This window comes from Podarcis erhardii (assembly GCF_964252035.2).
Source record: "Podarcis erhardii genome assembly, chromosome: 16".
NCBI lineage: Eukaryota > Metazoa > Chordata > Lepidosauria > Squamata > Lacertidae > Podarcis > Podarcis erhardii.
In genome coordinates this window covers 2440549-2455091 of record NC_138514.1, presented here as the reverse complement: position 1 = coordinate 2455091, position 14543 = coordinate 2440549, and the positions used below count along the sequence as shown (strand labels likewise).

General features: G+C 45.5%; 1 protein-coding gene across 8 annotated transcripts in view; it reads right to left on the bottom strand.

Annotated features, from left to right (window-relative positions):
* CCAR2 (cell cycle and apoptosis regulator 2) overlaps nt 1–13346 on the bottom strand; it is a 31682-nt gene extending 18336 nt beyond the window's left edge. For 6 of the 8 annotated variants that reach the window (XR_014151904.1, XM_081843864.1, XM_081843867.1 and 3 more), the window contains exons 1-10: nt 13223–13346; nt 12534–12616; nt 11956–12047; nt 10099–10190; nt 8383–8497; nt 3887–4031; nt 3325–3421; nt 2118–2234; nt 1546–1780; nt 339–452 (exon numbers count right to left, since the gene is read on the bottom strand). Coding sequence is in view for 7 of the 8 variants with exons in the window: in XM_081843864.1 (XP_081699990.1) it covers nt 339–452; nt 1546–1780; nt 2118–2234; nt 3325–3421; nt 3887–4031; nt 8383–8497; nt 10099–10190; nt 11956–12047; nt 12534–12600 (1074 nt within the window). In the remaining variant the exon portion in view is untranslated. Of the gene's footprint in view, nt 1–338; nt 453–1545; nt 1781–2117; nt 2235–3324; nt 3422–3886; nt 4032–8382; nt 8498–10098; nt 10191–11955; nt 12048–12533; nt 12617–12786; nt 12924–13222 lie in introns of those variants that run through there. The other 2 variants (XM_081843866.1, XM_081843865.1) reach the window with 2 other exon arrangements.
* Nucleotides 13347–14543: the final 1197 nt, after the last annotated feature.

The following is a 14543-nucleotide window of genomic DNA, read 5'->3' as shown; positions in this document are numbered from 1 at the left end:
TGGAACAGAAGTTCACTCCCACATAGGAAAAGAAATCGCAATATTCTGCCCATAAATTTGTAATCTATTCAAATTTATTGTTTTAAACCATAGGTCAGGGCACTAGAGAATATATTCATCAATGTATTTTCCCTGAATCACTCTTCAGTCTCCCACCTGACCCTGCTTCTCAAATTTTGCCCCTGTATAGTTCTAACGCCACCTTATTTTCTTATCTTTTTCATGGATATTCTTCCCAGTTATCTGAGTAGCTTCACCCTCCCTAGTTCTTGCACAAGGTTAAGAGTAAAGTCTGGCATCCCTCTAGGCCGCCCTCTCTTGAACCAGAAGATTCTCACCTTAATTTGCTTAGTTGGGTGCTCAGGACTCTCCCTCTGGTCACTGGGATCTTCAATATATAGCAAACAATTGCGGTAAAATTCTTCAATGCCCGGAGAAGAAAGCAGCAAAACCTACATTGGGGAGGAACCAATATCTTAGCAGAAAGGAAGAAGCATTTCATGTAGAAAGCTGAAGGTTCAACCCCTGGTATCTCAAAAAGGGAAATACCTCTGTCCAGGGTTCTAGACAGCTACCATCACATCAGAGTGGCTCTCTGGAGAGGATGGTCTGACTTGGTATAATACAGCTTCATAGGTACTAGAGTGACCTCTCCTCACTCCCACCCCCTATTGCAGACAGGCTATTGCATGGTTGATCCTGAAAAGGGGTTAGCAAAATGTTATGCAACGGGTAAACTGTTCTTACATATTTTTATAGTTTTTAATTCATTGATACTGTTTTTAACTGCTGCTGCCTTGTATTTTTTTAAAGACCTTTTTAATAAAAAAAACCAACTGTAAGCCACGTCGAACATTTTAATGGAAAAACTGGATATAAATGTCTTAGATATATAAAACACCGAGAAGGGCCCAGATCTTTCTCCAAATCCGACAATGCCACAGAGCCGTATGCAGAATCTGAAGAAGAGGCTACTAGCTAAAGGGAAGGTGAAGGAAGTGGCACCAAAGCTTATGGTTTCCATATGTCTGTTATCCTCAACAAACATACATAGGCAGAATTTGATGTGCAACAAACTCGTCATCGTCTTTGCCACCTCTCTCATTTTTCTTCTTTAAAACACCAAGAGAGAGGTGCAGATGCAAGTTCTGTTAGTTGAATGTGAATGTGTGGGAGCCCCAGGAATGCCAAGCAGTTCCCAGTACAGTCAGACCTCGGGGTTACAGGCACTTCAGGTTGTGCGTTTTCGGGTTGCGCACCACGCCGAACCCGGAAGTACCAGAACGGGTTACTTCCCGGTTTCGGCACTCGCACATGTGCAGAAGAACTAAATTGCGCTTTGCGCATGCGCAGAAGCACCGAATCGCGACCTGCACGTGCGCAGATGCGGCGCTGCAGGTTGCAAACGTGCCTCCCACACAGATCACGTTCGCAACCCGAGCGTCCACTGTATTCCCTTTATGTTGGGCACCAGCCATGTATGGGCCAGTTCTTGGTCCAGCCCCCATTTGGTTTGTGTTAACAGAACAGCCACCAAATCCTTACCTTGGCACTGTATGCAGAGTTGGCATCTTCTGGCTGAGCTTCCTGCGTCGTGCCTTCATCACCCTGAGGTGCCTCTTCAGCAGTACTGGCTACCTGGATGCGGCTGGGGTGCCGGAGAGTCAGTGGCTGAGTGAGTGGAAAGGTGTCCAACCAGCTGAGGCGCACATCACAGAACTCCTTGGGCAGCTGGATACTGCAGTAACGCCTCAAGATTTCCATGGCATCGCAGAAGGGGCTGGAGAAAACAAACAGATGCCAACGCCAACCCCCAAAAGTGTGTAGTTTGAATTATAGTTCTCAAGATTAAGGAGCAGGTTTTGTGCATGTTTGGATACAAGATGGCGGAATGAACCTTCCAAAACTGCATTGATTTTAACTATACTGATTTGTGAGTTTCTAATTCCCAAGCCACATCAGCTAAAGGTTGAGAATAATGAAGACGGTGACATTTATATACTTCCTTTCTGCCAAGGAAGTTAGTTGTTGAGCATGAAAAGCTCCTATTCCTGACACGAGAGGGTTCATTCAGCAATTCCCTCCCCAAAAGGGGCCCCTTGGTTTCCTGGCCTTACCTGTTCACAGCATAGCAGGCCAACTGGACTCGGTACTGGGGTGGTTCGTGCCGTGGTTTTTTCACTCCCCATGGCTCATTACCTTTCTGCTTCCGTTTCTTGGAGTCAAAGTCATCCCTAAAAACATGGCAGCACAGCAACTAAGACAGCAATAGCCATGAGGTGCCAGATCCTCCCAGCTTCAGTTCTTAGCAATACACAGCCCTGCAAAGGCCCTAAACTTAGGAAAGAGAGGGGGCATGAGACACCCAGCCTGATTACCTAAATTATGGTCTGACAAACTTATATCCCTACCCTGGAAGAAATGGTGTGGAACCTGTAATTACTGCAGTCACTCAGATTTATAACCATGTGTTTCATCCAAAGATGTCAGGGCCTTCTGCTCTAAGACTCACTGCATCAATCAATTCTCCCATGCAATGTGCGACCAGGATTGATTCTGCTTAGCCACTGACCTATGACAACCCCAACAAATATCGCAGAAGACCATAAAGGAGTGTATATGTTATCGAGCACTCTGTTTCTGAAAGCAGTCAGCAAAATTCTTCCGGGAAGCCCACAACCGGCACACAAAGGCATTGACAGGCCTCCCCACCCTTGCCCACCAGTATCACGTATCCATTGGCATACCGCCTCTGAACCATTCTATTTAGCCATCATGGCTAACTGTGGCACAAGAACCCTTGAGGGGCAGGAGAAAGGCTGAGAGAATTTTGCAGCTGCCACCCTGTAATACTACAAGCACAACTGAAACTAAAAGCAGCAGCACGAGACTGAAAGGGAAAAGCCTGGAGCCAGGGTCCACCCCCCGTCATCTCCAGTTAAAAAGGATTGAGTAGCAGTTACTGGGGGGATGGGACTTCCCCCTGCCTGAGACCCTGGGGAGCCACCATAATCAATACTAGCAGACAAGACTAGGCTAAGGGGACAAACAGTCTGACCTGGTATGAAGCAGGTTTCCTAGATATGAATTTTTTTGCTGAATAGAAAGAGGCAGTGTGAGCACAAGGAAAATGCTAAATCTCAATGTGGGGGGGGGGGTGCACAGAGAACAGGTGCAAACCTTCCAGCTGTGGAAAAAACAAGCATACGTGTCAAGGGCTATTCAGGATAACTCTCATTGGAAGCTTGTACTATTTGCAATCCAAAAAGGAGGAGGAACAGAAAGGGACTTTGTGCCAGCACAGAGGACACCTACAGTCCTTACCATCTGCCTGAGTCTTGCCTGCCCTTTGGACCCCGACCAGTATATCTGCCAAGATGGCTCAAGTGCAGCGATGGAGATGTCTGGAAAAGGCTCATTGCTGAGGAAGAAAGACATGCAGTCTTATTTCTGCCTTTTGGACAATTCAATGGCCTCCCTGTGCTGCCCCCCCCCCAATTCACTCACAATTGTTATCATCAGCTGGTTCCAATTCATATACTAATTCCATCTCAGACTGAAAATCTAGCTCCCCACCTTGGCCACATATATACCACCCTAGAGATCCTTCACAGAGCTGCAACACAGGTCCTATCCACCCGTCTCTTATCAAATAAATTATAGTCTTTTCCCATGGCCCAGTGAAGAGGGCTTATTGAAGACTTAGGCTCCATACTACCATCCTAAAACAAGATCTTGCCTCAGTTTTTTCCATGGTTTCCAAAAGAGATCTGTCTCAAATTCCATCACCAGACATACCACCCCAAATTGTATATTTGCAATGCTTAGTATGTCTAACCATTCCATTTCTCCACCAGCAAACACAAGATGCAGCAGCAACACTTACGCTTCTGGGGAAAGAGAGGTGGGATACGGTGAGGCTGAAACAGCAGCTGTGGCTGGGCTCCCAGGATGCCTTGCTTCTGCCCCAAAGAAGCCACATGGAGCAGAGGGGTGGGGGGCTTCAGAAGAGGCTGTGGTACAAGCAGAGGCTATGAACCTGAAATACAACCCTTCTTACCCTACTAGTTCCCATATTTAAGAATGCAGACCTCATTGCGAAGAATCAGGAGGGAACTCCCCATTTCTCCACAATGTCAACTGTATTGGCAATGCAGAGACCCAAAGTGGAATGTGCCTATGCCAGAAAAGCACCACAGAATACCAGATAGCCCGGCCAAGAAATAAACCAGAAACATACATGCACACCATTTTCTTCTGCATGGCATATACATCATCAGCAACAGAAAAGCTACACTATGGACTTCATATTAATATCTCACATCTATCATTCCAGAATGCAAAGTGCCTGGGATGGATAATCAACGATGCTTTTCCAAATCTAGAGTGCCCAAAAATTTGAAGTAGTAACGAAAGGAACAACAGTCACTATTAATGTACCCATTCTCTTGCCAATTTAGTATTTATTAGACTTCGGCAAGAGGGGCTCAAAACAAGATTTTATCTTCCAAGATACACCATTCCCCTCACCACCCACCAATCTAAATCCCCACTACAACACACAGAATTGTGCACCTAAAGAGTATGATCAGTCTTCACAGAGTTGTTTTAGGGTCGTTGGGTTTTTTACCACCTAAAGTTTTTTTGTACTTCTGCAGATACGCCACTGCCTCTCTTGCTTCTTCATGGCCCCGTTTTGGCTACAAACCTGTTAGCACTCGCTACCTGAGTTTGATATTAAAGGGAGCAAGACACTACAAGAAACTGAGAGATTTTCAAAGATTCTATGCTTAACAGCTTCAGGCCAATCTATTACACTGGGCAACAATTTTTTACTTTTTGAATGTTGTCTAGATTTCTACAACTGATTTAGGGTATTTTTGCACTGCTGAATCAGGAAATGGCATCCGTTTCTCTCCATCGCGTCAGGTTTACTGTAAACTGAATGGTGGGCATTGATAAAGGTAAGTACACGTAAATTGCATGTTGCTTCACCATTTTTCAAACTTCAGGGCTTGAACTTCTGTTTCTTGGAACTCCTGGAATGCTCAGCGGCAGGGTGGTCTCTCTTCAGAGTCCAACAGTAGTCAGCCATCATGACTGCGTCCCAGCGACCCTGATACCTGGTCTCCATCTCTTTCATGTCCTGATGGAATCTCTTCCCCTGCTTGTCACTCATTGAACCCAGGTTCTCAGGAAACCGGTCCATATGTGAAAATAGGTAGTGCATCTTGACGCTCATGTTGCAGCCCAGGTTTCTGAAAGCAGTCAGCATGTTGTTGACAAGTTCTGCGTAGTTTCTGACCTTATTGTTGCCAAGAAAGTTCTTCACTACCAGAACAAATGCCTTCCACGGTTCCAGTTCCACTTCGTTCACTGAGTTTCCGAACTCTGGATCTCTGATGAGCTGACAGACCTGAGGACCGTCAAAGATGCCAGCTTTCAACTTCTCCATGGTCAATCCTGGAAAAGCTTGGCACAAGTAAGTGAAGCAGTCACCATCCTTGTCCAGAGCCTTGGTGAACTGCTTGATTAAGCCGAGCTTGATGTGCAGCGGTGGGAAGAGTATTCTTTCTCTGTCCACCAGAGGGTTGTTGATGACGTTCCTTTCTTTGCAAGGCACCAATTCCTCCCGCACAGGCCAGTCCTTCTTCGTGTAATGCTGAGCACGGTCCCTACTATCCCACATGCACAGAAAACATGGGTACTTGGTGAAGCCAGACTGTTGTCCCAACAAAAAGTTCACCATCTTCAGGTCAACACAAATAAACCACTTATGCTGATCATAACCAATTTTCTCCAGCACATACTTCACCGCTTCATAGTTCTCCTTCAGTGTACTCGAGTGAGCCAGGGGTATAGAGGCAAACTGGTTGCCGTTGTGTAGCAGAACACATTTCAGTGATCGCTTGCTGCTGTCAGTGAACAGTCTCCAATCTTTGGGTTCGTACTGTGGCACTCCAAGCTTGAGCAGAAGCTGCGCAATATCTGCACAGTACACCAAGTCCTTCACTTCCGAGAAAAAACGGAGGTACTCTTGATGCCTGTTGCAGAAGAAGCTGATGCAAGCACTGTCAGAGGAGGTTTTTCCCCTTTAATCTGGATGCCAACAGTTCGGCAGAGTCCTTTAACAAGCTGAGGTTGCGAACTAGATCATTCAACTCCTTTTGGGCAAATGGATGTAGAGCATCATCTTCAAAAACCACTTCTTCTTCTTCATGTCCTTCAACACTGGAGGCATCTTCGTCACTAATGTCAGGAAGTTCTCCGAAGACAGGCACTGGAATTTCATCACAATGAGCTACAGGACGACATGCTGATTGAAGATCAGGATATACGTGGGGCGGCTGCCCCATTAACTTAGTTTTGATCCCCCAACTTTATGCTTTGCTGCACCAGTTTATGGAAGATTTCGAGGTTTTATGACTTCAAACTGATCCCTTTTCGACATAATCACCCAGAACTATCGGACCTGAATACTTCTTGTCATTAAAATAATCATTTCCAATCAAAACAATTATTCGACATGGCATTTTACCCCCACCAACTTCTTCTAAAATGCTCCACACAAGCGTACATGTGAACAAAAACGTAAAAAAAGACATGTGGCCATAGCTCAAAAACTTGACCTGATTGAGCAAAACCAATGTGATTTTTGGATTCAGCGCATCAGATTCGTCCTAAATCAGCTGAAAAAACGCAGACAACAAATATGTTGTTGACCAGTGTTATTCATTTGCTAGCACCTGATGTTAGCTACTTTAGGAACATCAGATTTTAGGTTGTTAAAATGACTCCAAAAAGTTACCAATATGCACTGTGTAATCTCTTGCAGATGGTGATACAGTATATCAAACCCCCAATGCCAAGAGCATGCTCTGCCACCCACGTATGGCCAGTGTCTCTACAATGCCAATCAATGCCAGATAATATCCAGTGTTTCCCATTTTCCATGTTTGGCTTGTCACAGTTTTTACATTTCATCCCACTTTTTTGCAATGTAGAAAGGAACTATTAATTATAGAAAGCTTGGGATTCTTTCTGTATAAATAAAGAATTCCAATCTAGCTGTATGGGATAAAGCTGTTTTCCAATGGCATAAGACAAGAGAAGAAAGGACACTGATAACTCCCATAACTTTGGTTTGCAATGCAAAAAGGAATCCAGCACAAGGCAACACAGATTTCTGAAGAGAATGGCCAGGGCAAAGTCACTATATAGAAACTGAAAACTGGCTGGTTTGAAATCTGGATCTTCCAGAAGCCACTGCAAACACGTTACATTTATTTTATAGTTTCCTTTTTTATGTTGATGGTTGATACGTTTCTTTGGTTTCACACTGTAAATCTAATGGATTGAGGTTGAATCCTGACAAGATAGAAGTACTGTTTTGGGGGGACAGGAGGCGGGCGGGTGTGGGGGACTCCCTGGTCCTGAATGTGGTAACTGAGTCCCTGAAGGACTGCCCACGGACTGTCTCGTCAGAGTGGTGCATGTTCTAGTTATCTCCAGCCTGGACTACTGCAATGTGTTCTCTGTGGGGCCACCTTTGAAGGTGACCTGGAAACTACAACTAATCCAGAATGAGGCAGCTAGACTGGTGACTGGGAGCTGCCGCCGAGACCACATAACACCAGTCTTGGAAGACCTACATTGGCTCCCAGTACATTTCCGAGCACAATTCAAAGTGTTGGTGCTGACCTTTAAAGCCCTAAATGGTCTCAGCCCAGTATACCTGAAGGAGCATCTCCACCCCTATCATTCAACCCAGACACTGAGGTCCAGCGCTGAGGGCCTTCTGGCGGTTCCCTCCCTACGAGAAGCAAAGATACAGGGAACCAGGCAGAGGGCCTTCTTGGTAGTGGTGCCCACCCTGTGCCACACCATCCCATCAGATGTCAAACAGATAAACTACTATATGATTTTTAGAAAAAATCTAAAGGCAGCCCTGTATAGGGAAATTTTTTATGTTTGGTGTTTTATTGTGTTATTATAGTTTGCTGGAAGGTACCCAGCATGGCTGGGACAAACCAATCAGATGGATGGCATATAAATAATAAAATTATCAATAATAATATTACTTCTTTGGCTCTGTGTTAAGCAGGTCTCTTAGTTCTAACTTGCAATTCCCTTCAGGAGATTCAGAAGCTATCTGGGCCTTTCTGATGTCTCTGGTGGAAGACCCACTTTTCATGTTAGTTGTGAATTTCACTGCTTCATTGTACGATATGAAGTAGCACTGAATAAAGTGTGCCACCTTAGTAGAAGAAAGGTAACTCATCTCCGTGCATGAGATCAAAGCGAACACAAGCAAAGTAACTCAAACTCTATATACGACAAAAGAATCCCCCTACACACTTGGAGAATGAAACACTGAGGTACCTGATTTGACAATGTCTGGACCTTCAAGGCATTCCAGGGCACTGACTGGCTAGGGTTGTAGACAGCTTTCACCAGCACCTTTTCGCCAATCTGTGGGATCCGACCTTTGACAACACTGAAACAAAACAGAAGAGACAAAAACACATGTCTTATTTCTGCTGGTGCTGAGTTTCTAATGGGCACCTCCAAAGCTCATAACTGAAGGTCTAGTCCAGCTTCACCAGCCAGGCCCTGTCCTGTGCAGACAGCAGTCAGGAGTCTACGTTTTCTGACTGTACTTCACAGGAAACATACAAAGTTGCCTTATATCAGGGTCCGGCTAATTATGCATTTAGCAAAGTATTGTCAACTCTGACATGCAGCCACTCTCCAGGATCCCAGACAGATATTTACCACCACCTGCAGTCCAATTCTTTTTTTAAAAAATGGATATATCAGGAATTGAACCGGGGACCTTCTGAAGGCAAACCATGTGCTCCACCACTGAGCTCTGCTTCCTCCGCTAAAGACAGCACGTGAGGAAATCAGATTTTTCGTTATCTGTTGCATAAAGAAAAAAATCTCTGCAAGTCTTAAGCTAGAACAGCAGTAACTGGCTGGAATTGTTTCTCCACAATTCAAAGTGTTGCCTCAGGATTGCAATACCGCAAGAAACACCTCTCTACATACGAATAAGCCTGGACCCGGTGGCCTTCATCAGAGGCCTTTCTGTGTGTGCCCTACCCCATCTATGAAATGCTCCTTTCCAGGGAAACTCACCTGACACCATCTTTGTCAGTTTCTAGGTGCCAAGCTAAGACCTTTCTGTTTACCTAGACTTTGGTTAATTAATGTTGCCTCGTATGATTATGCTCATCTTATGGTGGGGTGGGTAGGACTTAGTCCTTTTTGATATGTCGCTGGAAGAGAATTTTAAGTATTTTCAACTGCTTTAAAATTTTCTGGTTTTAAATCATTTTATGTTTTATTTTGTCAAGCTCAATTTTATTATGAAATTTATTTTTATTATTTAAAATGTGTTGGGCTATTTATTGGGTTGTTTTTGTTTTTGTTTTGATTATGTATTTAGTGGCTTTAAATTCTGATTTTATCGTGTGAACCACTTTGAGACCTGCAAAAGAAACGATTGGCAATTAAAATTGATGGAATACGCAGAGATGGCGAAACTTACCAGAAGATTAAGAGATCAGGATGATAAACTCTTTGTAGCAGAATGGAGGAAATTTATTGAATATATGAAAACAAACTGCAAACAATTAAAAACATTAGCAGGATTGATATAAACACGAGGATTCTAAGGGAATTAAAAAGGATAAATGAGTAAAAAGGACAAATTAAAATATGAAGTAAGAATTTGAAAGAAAAATAAGAAACCATAGAAGAGGAGGGATGGAAGTCGAAGAAAACATTACTGGATTTGTGTGTGATTTATTGTTGAATATATATTTATTATTGAATGCTTCTTTATTGTTGAATATTGTAAAATGAAAAATGGGGTGGGGGATTTAAATAGCATCTTCCAGCTGCAATCTAAAGTAGCAGAAAGGGCTATACTAGGTCAGGCTTCCTCATTCTTCCCAAGTGTAGATCAGGCTTTGGTGCAATTCAAGAAGATAGAAGGAAACACAAGTCTGCTGGATGGCAAGGGGAAAATGCTATTAGTAGCCACTTGCTGTCCTCTTGTCTCTGCTGCCATCCTAATGGCTCTCTACTCACCTTAATTGAAAGAAAACTTCATCATCCACCACTCCAAAGTAATCGTGGAGGCTGGTGACTATTCCAGTAAAAACTCGTTGTTTCTCTCCCCCCTGAAAAGCAAAGGCCCAGGGAAATCACTATAATGACATAATGAAAGGTTACACACTAATCACCGGTGTCACAAATCTGGTCATCTGCATACCCAATCCCCAGGCTCAGTCAACAGGTACAATCATAACAGACTGCAGGTGCGACCTATTCACAAGCCGTCTAATTCGCTCTCTTTGTCAGTCACTGGAGTTCTAGACAGTTCACAATATTTCTTAATACTGAGGCCATATCAAGTCCTGGCTACTCTCAAGTTCTTTCATCTGCCAAAGGAGGAATTTGCCATTTATTGATTTCTAAATCCTTTAACACTGGATTCAATATCACTATTGATGTCAAGCAGTAACCAACTCTCTTTCAAACTGAACAATTATGTTCCATCCAAATCCAACTGAACCCTGAAAAACTATTCTGTAATATGAGCCTCTTCAGGCATCAGGAGGCCCTACATGCAGTAGAGCCTGGAACTCAGGATCAGTATGCCTGTACTAGAGAAAGGAAAGCACTACTGACTTGGGCACTCAGGCAGAAACTGGGCAAATAGGATATACACCTGTAAAACAGATTACTTACTTCATAGGGCAAAATGCATGTGACCATGAGAGCCGCGAAACAAGAGGTTGCCAGGCCCACTAACATTTGAAGCAAACTTCAGGAAACTGGGGAATCACAGAAAGGCCCTCATCATAAATTTCTACCCTACTTCATCAAAGTAGTTACTAGAAACACACACCAACTATGATTTAGAAGAATACTGCCTTCCTCAATAGCAGGTATGGGAAATTTCTGGCCCTCCAAATGTTGCTGAACTACATCTGCCATCATCATTGGCCATGTATGATGGACCTCATGCAGTTGCTGTGGCTGCAACATACGTAAATAAAAATAAGAGTCTGCAGTGATAGTCACAAGGTAGACACTGAGATGCAGTGTACCTATGCTCCAGCAAAGGCAAACTGTAAACTAGGATGAACAGGTTGATCTATGGCACTGTGGCAGGGGGACTAATTTAAGAATATCATAGAGCCATCATCTACGGTTCTGTAACCATCTACAATATATACTTAGTCCAATTGAGAAGGAAATGGGAGATACTAATTATCCTAGATCTGTTACGACTACAAGTGAATTTGAAACTCTGTGTCAGGCAGATCCTCGTCAAGGCTACTGTTTTTCTGACACCCATTCACACTGCGCAGTATTACATATGAGTTCTTAAGCAGCATGGCTTAACATTTTCTTTATTTCCCCCCCAAATTTCTAGCCTTCCCACTCAACGTGAAGAGCTTCGCTGTTGCAATCAGAGTTATGACCACTTACATGACCTTGAGCCAACTTTGATGGTTTGAAGGAAGGCGGCAGTGTGTAAACCCTAACACACACTTGCTATCTCCAAGGATCTGAAATACATATTTCCAACCCCTCCTCCAATGGCTTTGAGCCAAACTGGCACAGAGCACGCAGCTCTGGTTTCATTAAATGCAAAGAGTTTGAAGCCAGATGCCAAAGACATCAGGAGAGCCACACAGACCTTCTTCACCTGACCTCTGGCTGAGATTCCATCTGAGACACATCATAAACCACTTGCCTGCCTCTAGAATACATAGCTGCTGGCACATGCCCAGGGAGCTGACTAGAACTACCTTGAAACTTGTTCATAGAGCTCTCCAGTGGAAGTAAAATCCCTTAACTGTTTTCTTGGGAGAATGAAAAAACACCAGAATTTCACTGACACCTACAAGGAAAAACCAATCATCTCCCACAGACCTGAAGATGGCGTGCTGCCTGAATAATCTCTGCTGAGATAGGAGGATTTAAGAGGCCAGGTGCAGGTCCCAATAAAGAGGCTGGTTGGGTTCCTAGTGAAAAGGAGCAAATAATTTTAAACACTAGAAAATCATTGAATGGTCAGATAGAAGTGCATTTATGTACAATTTCATTCATTAGATAGGTGGCACTTAGCAAAAATTTTAATGCATTCATTTCATTACAACCATGAGATTAGCTCCTTACTATTCCCATTAAGATTCAAAAGATTAGAGTAAATGAAGTGTGGTGACAAGGATGAGACTAAAACACCCATAGCTAAGAAGTGAACAAAAGTAATGCTCATATTTTTGTATGCTGATTTTCTATCAAATACACACACAGAGCACAGAGCATTAACAAAAACCAGTAAAGCAGAAATCTCTTTCCCTCTAGAGAATTTAAAAAACAAACCCATCACATATCCCTCATGAAGAAGGGTTTAAAGAAACAGCAGAGATAACTACCCACCCAGCATGGCCTAAACAACAGCATGGATAGATCAGAGGCAAACTTTACAACATCCTTATCTGACTAACCTGAGAAGGACCTGGCTCCCTGAAGACTGCTGGCTCTCAGCTGCTTCTGACGCTTGAACTGTGCCATTTTGAAGGGTTCTTTTCTAGAATAATGTAATGAGAGAGACACAAGAGTTACAGAGATCCCACATGCAAACCAGCACAATGGATGCGGGGAAAGAGTCGAACCCTTTCAGCTGTCAGAACCACGCCGACAAGCCGGCGGTGCTCGGCCACAACTTCCCCCCAGAACTGCAGCTGCTCCGTGACTCACCCTGCCAGATTTCCACAGCAAGGGGAGGACTGTGGCTCTCTCCCCCCCCCCCGACCCAGCCAGCCCTGCAAGCGGCAACCCGGGGTCCTTCGGGGGCGCCCAAATTCCTATTCAGCAGCCAAGCAGCTCATCTTCGGCTAGAAGAAGAAACAGGCAGAGATAAGCAGGGAGAGAGAACAAAACCCGGACAGGCCGGGAAAGGAAGAGGGGGGCGGGGGGGGCGAAGGCGCTGGAACTTTTTGAGAGGGGGGGGAGGAAGGGATTCCAGCTGCGGCGGCCTGCACGGCGGGGTCCTCGCGCCCCTCCCCGCAGGGCCACCTTCCCTCGGCTAACGGGCGCTCGAGGGCAGCCCCCCCCCCGCCCCCGCGAGGGCTTCTCCGCCTCTCCCCTCTCGGCCGGGCGGGGCGGGGCGGGGCGGGGCGGGGGAGGCGCCCACCTGAGGGCGGCGCGGGGGGAGAAGAAAGGAGCCCGGCAGCGGCGGCGGCGGCGTCGCCAGGGACAAAGGGACCCGGAAGCTCCGCCCGGATGTGCGCCTCAACGGAAACGCCTCCCGCGCGCCTCCCAGGCCCCGGAAGTGCTTCTGCCCGGAGGGAAGCTCTACCCGGAAGTGGTTGGAGAGAGGCGGAAGCGAGGGTGGGGGCGCGCGCTTTCCTTCTGAGTTCGGCGGTGCCGCGTGGGGGCGAGTCTCCCTGGAGGGGATTCTGGCGGCGGAAGGGGCGCCGTGAGGCTCCCGGCAGCGGGCTGCCCTGCAGGACTGCGCGTGGCCGCCACGCGGCGCTCTCGTCGCCGGAGCCTCCGGCCGCAGAGGAGCTGCGCTACTTCGGGGGGGGGGCTTCCCCACAGCGGCCCCCAGGGTGTTCCCGGCTCCCCTCGTCGCGGCCTTGGCAGAGTCCGCAGGGCCAGCGCTGCCCCGAGGCCGCCCGGGCCACATGCAAACCATTCCTGATCATGTTTCACTTTAATCATTTCTACATCTATTTTTGAAAATTGAAACTGGCAACAGGTGTGTGAAAGTAGTCTGTACATAGTGCTGTTGCGAGCCTAGTCAAGTGAAAGCTCTTCATATGCATTGTCAAATTATAAATAAGGCTTCACGTGTATCAACACTGCAAGCTGAGTCAGTATTATTTTTCCCATATTGCAGACGGAGGGGCTGAGGCTGCGAGAGCCTGGCTTCCCTAAGGTCACCTAGTAAGTTCATGCCACAGACAAGATTCAGACTGGTTGCTTTCTAATTTGTAGCTCAGTGTCTTGGGCCACATTCCTATCATAACTTACCTGGGAATAAGTCCCATCAAACTCAATAAGATTTACTTCTGGATAGACGTGTGTAGGCTTGCACCAGGGGCAGGCAGACCACAGGTTTGCAGGAACTTCTTTCTTATTACTATACCCCAAGATCCACCAATGATTATGTGCATAATTAAGAATTAAACCATTCTGTACCCAGGCATTTGTATGGAGAAGCATACGAACTTAGCTCACAGTCCTTCCACACACAAATCCACTCCAGCACACCTTTCCCCGTTACACCCAGTATAATTTGGGTGTCAGGAATCATTTTTTTGCCAACTGGGAGTCAGAAAAGTGTAACCAAAATGATAAAAGGGATGCAGCAGCTAACTCCCCCATGTTGCAGCATTTGGAACTTCTTAGTTTAGAGAAAAGGCAAGTGAGAGGATATTGCAGAAGTGTATAAAATTATGCACAGAATGGGAGAAGTGGGTCAAGTTTTTCTCCTGCTCCCATAACACTAG